An 11,283-nucleotide genomic window follows, 5' to 3' on the forward strand; every position below is an offset into this window, starting at 1 on the left:
CGATTGATGTGTGTAAAAATCATGGAAAACATTCAATTATTTACGGTGATGCGTGCGCCCTATAAATATATGTAGAAATAAATATGGGAAATTATAAAAGTGAATAATTCAATTAAGTGTAAATCATCTCGTTTAGTTCCTAATTAAAATCAAGATTAGATAGATTTCACACTCTATAATATTACTACCGAATATCACGAGATTGACAGTGGATGTTGCCACTCCAGCTGGGTTGGAAGCTCTGCAAGAATACAGTCCCGCGTCTTCTTCTTTTACTTTTGTAATTTCCAACACCGCTGTTGTCTCATATATTGTCATAATATATTTCTCACTCGCATGAAGCTCTTGTTCATTCTTGTACCAAGCGATTTCGGGGAAGGGATTTCCTATGACAGTGCACGTGAACTTGGCAGGATTTTCTAGCTCGGCGATAACAGGCTGTAATTTTTGTATAAATCGCGGAGCAATTGTTTTGTCTTTATCCACAATAGAAATGTCAACCTGAGTCCGTTGCCTACGTTTCCTCTTACGATCTTCCACTTGCGTGACATCTTTCTTAACTTGTAATTCGATGTCTTCCATTTCTTTCATTTCCTTTATTTCTGTGACAGTCTTTTGTGTCTCTTCGACGATAGGGACAATTTCCTCTTTCTTCTTTTTGATTTTAGTTATTTCAACAACAGCTTCATCTTTTTCTTCCACTTTCGTTACCTGTTCCTCCAATTTGATAGGTTTCAATTCGATAATTTTCTCTTCTTTTGGCTTCTCTTCCGTGACTTCTTTTTTAATCACCGGTCTTAATTTAACTTCCTCTATTACTTCTTCTTTCTCAATTTTCTTGGGAACAGGTTTCAATTGAACCACATCCTTTTCAATTACCTCGGTTACTATTTCTTTTTTAACTACAGTTGGTATATGTTCCTCGGGCTCTTTCTTTGGTTCCAATTTCTGGACTTTTTCAACGGGCTTCAATACAACAGTTTCTTTCTCTTCTTCCAATTTTATTGGTTTTGGCCTTTTCTTCCTCCATGAAACTTCACTTGTTTCAACTACTTCTTCGGTTACACGTTTCTCTTCTTGCAATTGAATAGGTTCCACTTTCTTTTTGATCTCTTCTTCTTCTTGGATATCTTTGGTTGTAATGATAATTGTTTCTTTCTCTTCACAAACCTCGGTAACCGATTCTTCTTGGTCGATGGGCACTACGGTAACTTCGTCTTTGAAATCGACGACCTTCTTGACCCGTTTACCGCGCCGCCAGGGCAATCCCGATATCTCTGTTGGTTTGTCTTCTTCAGGTTTCTCCTCTGGTTTTTTCTTCTCGACCGGTTTCAAAGAGATTTCTTCCTTCGTTTCTTCCTCTTTAGGAAGCCTTTTCACAGGTTTTAAAACGACTTCCTCTGGTTTCTGTTCTTCTGGTTTCTCTCTCTTCTTTACTGGCTTCAACTGAACGTCTTCGGGTTTCTCTTCCGGCTTCTTCCTTTCCACCGGTTTCAAGGAAATTTCCTCCTTTGTTTCCTCCTCTTTCGGGAGCTTTTTAACTGGTTTCAAAACTATTTCTTCAGGTTTTGGTTCTTCTGGTTTCTCTCTCTTCTTTACTGGCTTCAACTGAACTTCTTCAGGTTTCTCCTCCAGCTTCTTCCTTTCCACCGGTTTCAAAGAGATTTCCTCCCTTGTTTCCTCCTCTTTAGGAAGCCTTTTAACTGGTTTTAGAGTGACTTCCTCTGGTTTTGGTTCCTCTGGTTTATCTCTCTTCTTCACTGGCTTCAGCTGGACTTCTTCGGGTTTCTCCTCCGGCTTCTTCCTTTCTACCGGTTTCAAAGAGATTTCCTCCTTTATTTCCTCCCCTTTGGGAAGCCTTTTAACTGGTTTTAGAGTGACTTCCTCTGGTTTTGGTTCCTCTGGTTTATCTCTCCTCTTCACTGGCACCAGCTGAATTTCTTCAGGTTTCTCCTCCGGCTTCTTTCTTTCTACCGGTTTCAAAGAGATTTCCTCCTTTGTTTCCTCCTCTTTGGGGAGCCTTTTAACTGGTTTTAAAACGATTTCTTCAGGTTTCGGTTTTTCTAGTTTTTCTCTCCTCTTTACTGGCTTTAGCTGAACTTCTTCAGGTTTTTCCTCCGGCTTCTTCCTTTCCACCGGTTTCAAGGAAATTTCTTCCTTTGTTTCCTCTTCTTTGGGTAGCCTTTTCACTGGTTTTAGAGTGACTTCTTCGGGTTTTCCTTCTTCTGGCTTTTCTCTCCTCTTCACTGGTTTCAATTGAACTTCTTCAGGTTTCTCCTCCGGCTTCTTCCTTTCCACCGGTTTCAAGGAGATTTCCTCCTTCGTTTCCTCCTCTTTGGAAAGCCTTTTAACTGGTTTTAGAGTGACTTCCTCTGGTTTCGGTTCTTCTGGTTTCTCTCTTTTCCTTACTGGCTTCAGCTGAACTTCTTCAGGTCTCTCCTCCGGTTTTTCCCTTTCCACCAGTTTCAAGGAGATTTCCTCCTTTGTTTCTTCTTCTTTAGGAAGCCTTTTCACAGGTTTTAAAACGACTTTTTCAGGTTTTGGTTCTTCTGGTTTCTCTTTCCTCTTCACTGGCTTCAACTGAATTTCTTCAGGTTTCTCCTCTGGTTTCTTCCTTTCAACAGGTTTCAAAGAAAATTCCTCCTTTGTTTCCTCCTCTTTGGAAAGTCTTTTCACTGGTTTTAGAGTGACTTCCTCTGGTTTCGGTTCTTCTGGTATTTCTCTCCTTTTTACTGGCTTCAGTTGAACTTCTTCAGGTTTCTCCTCCGGTTTTTCCCTTTCCACCGGTTTCAAGGAGATTTCCTCCTTTGTCCCTTCTTCTTTAGGAAGCCTTTTCACAGGTTTTAAAACGACTTCTTCAGGTTTTGGTTCTTCTGGTTTCTCTCTCCTCTTCACTGGCTTCAACTGAATTTCTTCAGGTTTCTCCTCTGGTTTCTTCCTTTCAACAGGTTTCAAAGAAATTTCCTCCTTTGTTTCCTCCTCTTTGGGAAGTCTTTTCACTGGTTTTAGAGTGACTTCCTCTGGTTTCGGTTCTTCTGGTATTTCTCTCCTTTTTACTGGCTTCAGCTGAACTTCTTCAGGTTTCTCCTCCGGTTCTTTCCTTTCCACCGGTTTCAAGGAGATTTCCTCCTTTGTTTCTTCTTCTTTAGGAAGCCTTTTAACTGGTTTTAAAACCACTTCCTCAGGTTTCGGTTCTTCTGGTTTATCTCTTCTCTTAACTGGCTTCAGCTGAACTTCTTCGGGTTTCTCTTCCGGCTTTTTCCTTTCTACCGGTTTCAAAGAGATTTCCTCTTTTGATTCCTCTTCTTTGGGAAGCCTTTTCACTGGTTTTAGAGTAACTTCCTCCAGTTTTGGTTCCTCTGGTATCTCTTTTCTTTTTATTGGCTTCAACTGAACTTCGTTAGGTTTCTCCTCCGGTTTCTTCCTTTCCACCGGTTTCAAGGAGATTTCCTCCTTTGTTTCCTCCTCTTTGGGGAGCCTTTTACCTGGTTTTAAAACGATTTCTTCAGGTTTCGGTTCTTCTGGTTTCTCTCTCCTCTTCACTGGCTTCAACTGAACTTCTTCAGGTTTCTCCTCCAGCTTCTTCCTTTCCACCGGTTTCAAAGAGATTTCCTCCTTTGTTTCCTCCTCCTTGGGGAGCCTTTTAACTGGTTTTAAAACGATTTCTTCAGGTTTCGGTTCTTCTGGTTTCTCTCTCCTCTTTACTGGCTTTAGCTGAACTTCTTCAGGTTTTTCCTCCGGCTTCTTCCTTTCCACCGGTTTCAAGGAAATTTCTTCCTTTGTTTCCTCTTCTTTGGGTAGCCTTTTCACTGGTTTTAGAGTGACTTCTTCGGGTTTTCCTTCTTCTGGCTTTTCTCTCCTCTTCACTGGTTTCAATTGAACTTCTTCGGGTTTCTCCTCCGGCTTCTTCCTTTCCACCGGTTTCAAGGAAATTTCCTCCTTTGTTTCTTCTTGTTTAGGAAGTCTTTTTACAGGTTTTAAAGTGACTTCCTCGGGTTTTGGTTGTTCTGGTTTCTCTTTTCTTTTCACTGGTTTCAGCTGAATTTCTGTAGGTTTTTCCTCCGGTTTCTTCCTTTCTACCGGTTTCAAGAAGATTTCCTCCTTCGTTTCTTCTTCTTTTGGAAGCTTTTTTATAGGCTTAGGAATGACTTCCTCAGGTTTTGGCTCTTCTGGTTTCTCTCTTTTTTTCACCGGTTTCAACTGAACAACTTCAAGTTTCTCTTCTGGTTTTTCTGTCTTTTCAATTTTTTTAACTGTTTCAGGTGTAATTTCCTCGACTTTCGGTTTCTCAACTTCCGGTGTTATTTTCTGTACTGGTTTCTTTCCACGTCTCCATGGTAATTCTATTTTTTCAGTAGGTACTTCTCCATTAACGATTTCACTGACTTTTTCAGGTTTCAAAGTTCCTACTTCCTCTTTTTCTTTTGTAAACGGTTTAAGGGTGATTTGTTCTCGTTCTTCTTTTTCTTTAGGTAATCGTTTTACCGGTTTGAGTACAATTTCTTCCGTCGATTTCTTTTCTTCGGGCTTCTCCTGTCGTTTTGTCGGTTTCAACACAACGGACGTAATATCTTCGACCTGTGGTTCTTCTTTAACAACTTTGATCGTTTTATCTTTCTTCGGTTTTCGCCATGTTACTTCGGATATTTCCTTGGTGTCCTCTTTTACTTCTTCCTCCGGTTTTTCTGGTTTAACAACGGCTGGTTTCTTACCGCGTACCCAAGGTAACTGTACTCGTTCTTTCTCTTCTTCAGGCGCTTCTGCTTCTGGGATTTTCTGTTGAATCTTCGCAGGTTTTGGTTTACGCCGCCAAGGAGCTTCTGAAATCTCCGCGGGCTTCTCCTCTTCTGGTTTCTCTTCAGGTTTACTTATTAGAGACGGTTCCAACTTCGCTTCTATTTCCTCGACTTTCGGTTTTGGAATGGGTTTTAGTATAATCTCTTCTTTCTCTTTTTCGACTTTTGGTATACGTTGTACCGGTTTTAACTCAACTTTCTCTTGTTCGATGACTTCTTGAGTTCGTTCCGGGCGTTTCACTGGCTTCAGTGTTACCGCGCGTATATTTTCAATTGGCTCTTCCTTCGGTTCAATTATTTTTCGTGGCTTGTCTTTAGAAGGAATTTTGAATATTGGAAGAGTTTCTTCTGGCTTTTCTTCGACTGGTTTTTTTTCTTTTGCTTTCCTTCCCCTAATCCATGGTACAGGTACCTCCTCTTTCGTTTGTTTCTCAGTTATTTCATCGATTCTATCGATTGCAAGAATCGTTTTATCTTCCTCTTCCATGTATGGTACACCTGTGACAGGTTTCTCATCTTTTGGTCGAACAGTCTTCTCTAACGTCCTTTTTTTAGTAGATTCTACATCTTTGCTTATTTCGAGAATAGTCTTATCCTCTTCTTCCTGATACGGTGCTTTTTCCTGTGGCTTTTTAACATCGCGTTTTGTAATAGTGCTTTCTTTTTCTTCAATTTCTTCCGTAGTTTTCACTTTAATACGTTTCAAATCTACTTTTTCTGCTTCTTCCTTCGATATTACCTTATCCACTCTCTGCACTGGCTTCAACGATACCTCTTCCAGAATTTCTTTGGGAATTTCTTTCTGTTCCGTTTTCGCTCTCTTTAAAGTTACTTTTTCTTCCGTCCATGGTTTGGCCTGCGGCATTTTCTGTGGAACTTCCTCTTCCTTCTTTGGTTTCTTATCGATTTTAATTTTGGTTTCTCTTTCGGATGTAATTTTAAGCAAAGTGGTATCCTCTTCCTCGACATATGGTGCTTTATCTTCGATTTCGCGCGGTTTCGGTGGCTTTACTTTGGTCATGTCCTGTGTCTTAATGGAAACTTGAAGCAACGTAGCATCTTCTTGTTCAACGTAATCGGTTTTCTCGATAGTTTTTGTGACACTTACATCCGTCTTTTCTTTCGTCACTGGTTTCAAATCTACTTTCTCCAAACTCGGTTTTCGGATTTCAGGTTTAGTTGGTCTGGATGGCTTCAATTCTACCGTTTCTATCACCTCTTTTTCTGTTTCTTTTCGGAGAGGTTTGGACTTTTTCAAAGTAATTCTTTCCTCTGTCCACGGTTTGGTCTTATCCGTCTGATCTATGATCTTATCTATTTCTTTGCTTTCCCTTCTTGTTTCTTTGACCGTAGTAACGTCAACCCGTGACACTTCCTCCACTGAAATTACTTGGGGTCCTTCGGCTGGAATTGGTTTGAGATCAACCTTCTCTAAAGTTGGTTTCGCGATATCTTTCTTTATTACTTTCGAAGGTTTCAGTGAGACGATCTCTAACGTTTCTTTTGGCGCCTCTTTTCTCTCCGGTTTCGACTTTTTCAAGGCGATCTTTTCCTCTGTCCAAGGCTTGGGCTGTTCTGGCTTCTCTGGAACAAGCTGCTCTTTCTTTATCCTTCGCGTTTCTTCGTCCTTGGAAATAGTAAGCAAAGATGTATCTTCCTGTTCGGTATAGTCCGACTTTTGCACAGTATCTACTTCCGTGATCTTTTTCGGTTTCATTTTCTTCAAGGCTACTTGCTCCTCCGTCCATGGTCTTACTTCCTCGGCTTTTTCCTTTTTCAACAAGGTTTCGTCTACACGACGCGATCTTTTCAGTAGAGTGGTATCCGTTTCTTCCGTGTAAAATTCAGTTCCGGTATCGTCGATACGCGTGACTTTTTCCTCAGTTTCGACGATCTTCGTCGTATCTTTGGGCACAGACTTCAACTTGACAGTTTCAAGACCAGGTGCGTGGATTTCTTTTCTCTCAATCTTCGCCGGCTTCAATTCAACATCCTCCAGTCTTTCCTTCGCTATGTCTTTTATGACCTGCGGAGTTTTCTTCAAGGTTACTTGCTCCTCTGTCCATGGTCTCACTTCCTCGGCTTTTTCCTTTTTCAACAAAGTTTCGTCCACACGACGTGACCTTTTCAACAAAGTGGAATCAGTTTCCTCCGTGTAAAGTTCAGTTCCGGTATCGTCGATACGCGTAACTTTTTCCTCAGTTTCGACGATCTTCGTCGTATCTTTAGGCACAGATTTCAACTTGACAGTTTCAAGACCAGGTGCGTGGATTTCTTTCTTCTCAATTTTCGTCGGTTTCAATTCGACTTCCTCCAGCTTTTCTTTCGTCATATCCTTCGCGATTTGTGGAGTTTTCTTTAAAACTACCTCTTCCTCGGTCCATGGTTTTATCTGGCTCTCGAAAGCTCGAAGCTTGTCCAAGGAGGAATCTCGTGATTTTGGTTTCACCTTCCGCCATGGTGCGGCATCGCCAATTCGAGGTCGATGCTGAACACGTCCCTTTCGCCAAGGTAGTGACTCATCGCCCGGTTGAAGCTGTACTTCAGCAGATAAACCATTTACGTCTAAAGGTTTCAGAACGATACCCTTCCTCGAATCTGGGGCAAATTTCTCATCTACTTCCGTGCCGGCGCCGGTATCCGCTGGAACCGCGTAGCGGACTTCGGTTCTCTCTGTAAGTTATCGTGAGAAACTGCTTTGAGCAACTATGAACGTTCTCGACTATTTGTTTCACGCCATGCCACTCATGTCGAGTTAAGCGGAAGCTTCGTTCACATTGCGTCGAGCCTGTCATGCCGTTAAATCGATAAAAAAACACTTCGCAAAATCTGAAATCATCAGTGTCTCACCTTTGACTTAATTCAGAATTAATGACATAAATGTCTCGAGTTTGACTGTACGTTCGCAAGCGCATTTATTTCGTAATTATGGACTAACGTGACAAATGGATTTTGGCCAAATTAACAGATCGGGGCAGAAATCAAGGCAATTCGCCAGACCATCGACCTTGAGGGAAAAGGCGAATTATTCGAGTTATTAATAATGATGTGTGAGGAATTATATTTAACTTCGTGCCCGACAATGACGCTTGCGATCAACATGTCAATAGAGAGCCCAGAAATTAAGACCCTCTCACGTACAAGCCACACACACGCAAACACATAGATGTTACTCGGTGAACGAAGTTCAACATCGGCCGAGTTAGACGCGCGTTACAATCACACGCAAGACGCTGGCGTGCGTAAAGGCACGTGACTCCGCACGCCCTGTGTTATTTTCGCATAGCCTGAGTAAGGATTTATCATCGGACGCTCTCTCTTTCTCTCTTCGAGAGTGCGTGGGTGTTTCGAAGTGCTCGGTGAGATACCGTGTTGTAATGACGACGGAGATGACGCTCGCGCGGCATTATTAGCATTAATAGACACGGAGGCGTGCGAAGTCGCGATAATGGATGATATTAAATGTGGTCGCGTGAGAGGAGCCGTTCACTCGCGATGCTCCTCACGGATTTCGTGGAGCCTCCCTCGGAGTAGTCTCCCGCGGAGTAACTCGGTGGGGATCCTTGACGTGACCGAGCACGCCCCTACTTCGCGTTACGTCTAGCTAATAGTGATCGGTTGGAAGTCGAAGGCGCAGGAAGGAGGGAAAACCGCGGGCTGTGCTGTTCGGTGTTGATGACACAGTGATTACAGCGTTCAGTGGGAAAAAAGTCGAGAGTGTGAAAGAGGTGCTGCGTCTGACAGTTAACTCGCTGCCTTCGATCGAGAGGCGCACATCTCGTGCCTCGCATTCAAATCACTTCGCAGCTCACACCTGCTCGATCGAAGTGCAGCCGTCATTCGAACTGGACACGTTCGAGTCCGTTTCGCCGCGACGCGATGTGAAGGTGGTGCATTTCGAATATCCGTGTATTTCGAGCATTTTGAGCGGCGGATCTCGAAGACGTATTGCTTCGCACGTTCAAAAGTATCGCGCGTTGTGAATCTTCTCTTTGTTATCGGACCTTCCTGTTGTCTCTCGGTCGAGATTTGTGTGCAAACTGAGATTGTTACTTGATAACGACGCAAGATCAACGGAGAATGTCGGACCGTTTCGACGCTCGGGAAGTCTACATTTATTGACTTACATTTGGGTGTTTATCGGAAACTCAAAGAACTATGTTTATGCGTGCCGCATATATACACAAGGATAGTGATCTACTACTTTCTACACGATGACATACAGTTTATTCGGTAAATCACGAAAGACTGGATTCCTCGCTGTGATTGTATATACAGAATTAAAAATAAAAGCAACGATCATCACCTACTGGACTCGTGTTTATTCTTGTTGATCCTCTGTTCCTAATCCCGTCAAGCCACGTTCGCTACGCAACAGTATTGTGGCAGGCCGTTTTTATCGCTTGAAAATATAGTATATAGTAACTTTTCTCTTTTTTACGCAAAAAAACTAATCAAAGACTTCGTCAAACGGCGAACTTATACTATATTTTCAAACGATGAATGAAAGTTTTATTATTTGCTCACAAATTACACAGGATGTCTGAGAAAGAGTAAGAAGCAGTAATGGGAGCCTGTTCTTCAAGTAAATATGATTCTCTTTTAGTTAAGGATCTTTGTGTCGTTAATTGTACCGTCGAGCATTATATAAATGGAATAAAAAATGAAATGAGATGAGAAATGAAAAAGAAGATCGCTTGAAGAATTCGACGTATTACTGATTCACATCTCTCTCTCTCTCTCTCTCTCTCTCTCTCGTAAAATATTTCGTATCGATTGGATGAAGTGCACGGTCACATCGGTATCATTAACTGCCTGCTGCGTTAGATCGCTGCAACATAGCCCGCCATATATCTTAACCGCCGAGTTGCTGCTTTACTAAAAATAATTTTCTCTCGTTTTGCAGAGTACGCTGACACGCGCTTCCCCGTATTATTTCTGGCATGGCTGAATCATTGGCAGCTGGCTCGAGGCGGAGCCAAAATAGTCAACTGCTTCGGCCAGCTTCTCCCGAAATCACCGTGTCGACTCCGTGGAACGTAGGTGGTAGTCTGGGATCGAAGACGAAGAGATGAGCCCACGGAAAAAGAATGTCTCCTTGATGAATCAGCGTAACCATTTGTTCTCATGGACAAATACTGTTCATTTCATCTTCAAGGTTGATCTCGAGGTCCGCCGAGTGTCACGTGTACCCTCTTAGTCATGGCATCGGTGAATCGTATTTACGAGGAACGGGTCGCGACTTTTTGTCCTTCGGGCAGATATATGGCTAGGAACATATGCTACGTCCTCTGAAGTACACTCATCCGACTCGAGATCCGACATTTTTCACGGCTGAGCGTTGATCATCGAACCAAGAGTCCGAGATATGTAGAATGTTTACATCGAATTTGCAATTTATATCTAGCATCCCAGCAATCGATATAACGCGCATACTTGGTTTAACGACCACGAGGAGACAATATATCGTGTTTTGACGCGCATCACGTTTCGAAAAGTACGTATCGCCCTGCGGTTAAATGCGTTTACTTTTGTCGGATAATAATGATAATAATAATAATAAGAAGAAGAAGAAGAAGAAGAAGAAAGAAAAACATCGGAAGTAACATGAGAGTATCATGCGCCAACTCGGAATAATTCGTCCAAGCATGTAAGCGAGAATGCGAGCGACCCAAGCCGTCGTCGTCGACATCGTGGAGTCTTCGCGGAGTTCTGAGCCGGCGGCCAAATATAGCCAGGTAATGTAATACATATCACGTGCTCAAAAATAGCCTAAGAAAAGGGCCTAGCTGAGTGTGCACACGGCACTGCATCTGCTCCTCGCTTGGAACAGACTTAGAACTCGCATGACAGAGAGGAATGGATGTGTAAAATAACGAAAATATTCTCGTGTGCAAGCATAATCGCGAGCTGGTTACTCTGAGAAAATTCGCGTGTTTGTTACTCGAATCTGACCGAGCCAGTCGCACTCTTCACGGTTTCCCCGATACGCGAAATGAAAGAAAACCGAAAATTGCTCGTTCCTATTGCGAGTGCTTTCTGAACTTCTTGAAGTGAAATCTCATTTCGAGACGAGCAAATATGTTCCAGCGACGATAGAGTTCATCCAGATTCGCCGTTCAATTTTGATGACTCGGCTCTGTACTTTCCGAGTGGAATTTCACTTGAAGAAATTCGAATAGCACGTTGTGCCCGTCTACAATTTACTTGTTTTCTTGTATTACGCGATAGTCGTGTATCTCCTCTCTCTCTCTCTCTCTCTCCATCTCGTGCGCGATACGCTTCAGATAATTCAACGGAGCAACATTCTCCGTTACAAAGATTTTCAACGGTAAGTATGTCTCGTTCTATCAGACGCGTTACCTCATTACGAGGGTATTATTGAGCGTGACGATCTGGATTAATCTATCACGCTTAATGCAATTCCCGTAAGGCATGCTTAATCGGTGACCGTGCAGCTTTTGCATGTGTTACGTTTGTATATGTA

At 42.5% G+C, this 11,283-nt stretch overlaps 1 protein-coding gene across 1 annotated transcript in view; it reads right to left on the bottom strand.

Moving 5' to 3' along the window:
• The window catches only part of LOC106750112 (titin-like), a gene marked incomplete at its 3' end in the record, with an annotated part of 34,801 nt that extends 23,568 nt beyond the window's left edge, over positions 1-11,233 (bottom strand). Inside the window, 3 exon segments of the mRNA XM_014630213.1 lie at positions 189-7,469; positions 10,891-10,992; positions 11,209-11,233. Coding sequence (XP_014485699.1) covers positions 189-7,469; positions 10,891-10,992; positions 11,209-11,233 — 7,408 coding nt within the window.
• Positions 11,234-11,283: the final 50 nt, after the last annotated feature.

The sequence above is a fragment of the Dinoponera quadriceps genome, unplaced genomic scaffold (genome assembly GCF_001313825.1).
Source record: "Dinoponera quadriceps isolate SergipeBrazil2010 unplaced genomic scaffold, ASM131382v1 scaffold4585, whole genome shotgun sequence".
Lineage (NCBI taxonomy): Eukaryota > Metazoa > Arthropoda > Insecta > Hymenoptera > Formicidae > Dinoponera > Dinoponera quadriceps.